Here is a 1,564-nt window from a genome sequence, read left to right as displayed (position 1 = left end):
TGCGCCTTTTAGTACGGTGCGCCTTATGGTCGTGAAAATACGGTAATCTAATCTTACAATAATATTGTATCGCCAACACTGACGGGGAGTCTGATACGAACAGCAAGGGAACCGTTACCTCTGCTAACTGGATTTTCCACTAAAGCAACAGAATATTTCGTTTCATTTAAAGTTCTTCATCACGTCTCTGTGCATCACTCTGACTGGGCGGCTCTAGACTCAGTCCAGGCGGCTTTTTGGTGTTTTTCTAACAGCAGAACATTCCTCCTGATTTCTCAGTACAGGCCGAGAGAGATCAGTCTGCCACCATGGGGGCGAATAAAACCGGGGACAAGCTCCTTGGAATTCATCTCAGGGTTTGGTTAGGGAGCCGACTTTGAGTCCCTGAAGGGATCCTGACCAGAAACATTAAAAGGCATAAGACTTTGGTCTCTTACTCGTTCCAGAAGCGAAAGTGTTGCTTTCAAGGCCCCATCTGGTCGTCCAAAGGGAAAGCAGTACCTGCAGAGGAGAAACGTAGGTGGGCATCACATTAAGAAACAATCTCAAGGACAACTATGTGGAAAAAAAAAGAGACAAAGAAAGATTGGAAAGCTGGAGGAGCTCGGCGTAAACAGATGGCTGCCTTCTTTTGTCTAATTACTCTGATGAAAGGAGCTTTTCTCACCTCCGTCTCCATCTGAACACAGATGAGGCGGTTCATGAAGGTTTCACGTTGCTAATTGACAAGTGAACAGTACTTAATAAACAAAGGAAGGCGGTCACACAGGTCGGCCATTTATGAGACAAAAAAAAGCCCAGCATGCAGATGTTCTGTTCTGACGATCAGAAGTGAACTAAGCAGATAAAAAAAGAAAAAAAAAAAAAAAAGCCATAATGTTTGTCTAAACATTCAGCATAGTCAGAAAGACAAGAGTTCATGATGTTCATTTCAAATGAAAAGCCCTGAAAAATCAGGAAAATAAAAAAGTTTATTAAAGGTATGCAATCATAATTCAAAAACACATTTTCATTCAGTTATTTTAACATCAAACTGTGATGATAGATTAGAAAATACGGTTTATCTTATTACTTATTCCCTTTAGATGAAAGCTGCCACATTTCTAAAGATCTAAAGTGGCTTCTTAACGTCACCATTACAACATTGATAAATGTTGTAATCTGCAGTTCCCAGATAGCCGTCATCCATCTTTCATTTTCAACATCTAAACCCTGAATGGAGCTGAAACAGATCAGCTGGTTGGTTCTACCAGCAGCTTTCCAGATCTAAAAACATGATTCTATGCACATTTGATGCAGAGTTTCTCTCAAATAAAACCTGGTTTAGGCATAAAAAGGAGCTAATTGTAAAGAAAAATCTCTGTCAGCCTCTATTTAAATTCGGATTTAGTCTCGGCATATATTACATATTTAAAGGAAAAGTCCGGTAATATTCAGAATCCAAACTTCTGAAAGTTCTTTAAATATTAAATTATTCCATCCTGTTCAATAAATGATCAGAGTTTTTAATTCAGAGTAATTTTCATGTGAATGTGCTTTACTGGAGGCATCCATGTTTGTCAAA

The 1,564-nt window shown here is 39.0% G+C and overlaps 1 protein-coding gene across 1 annotated transcript in view; it reads right to left on the bottom strand.

The window, feature by feature from the left end:
* The window catches only part of cadps2 (Ca++-dependent secretion activator 2), a 160,810-nt gene that overhangs the window by 57,883 nt on the left and 101,363 nt on the right, over nucleotides 1-1,564 (bottom strand). Inside the window, exon 15 of the mRNA XM_015387430.1 lies at nucleotides 438-501. Within this exon, the coding sequence (XP_015242916.1) occupies nucleotides 438-501 (64 nt within the window). The remainder of the gene's footprint in view (nucleotides 1-437; nucleotides 502-1,564) is intronic.

Source organism: Cyprinodon variegatus, unplaced genomic scaffold (assembly GCF_000732505.1).
Source record: "Cyprinodon variegatus isolate N-32 unplaced genomic scaffold, C_variegatus-1.0 Scaffold394, whole genome shotgun sequence".
Taxonomy (NCBI): Eukaryota; Metazoa; Chordata; class Actinopteri; order Cyprinodontiformes; family Cyprinodontidae; genus Cyprinodon; species Cyprinodon variegatus.
This window is presented reverse-complemented; position numbering and strand designations above follow the sequence as displayed.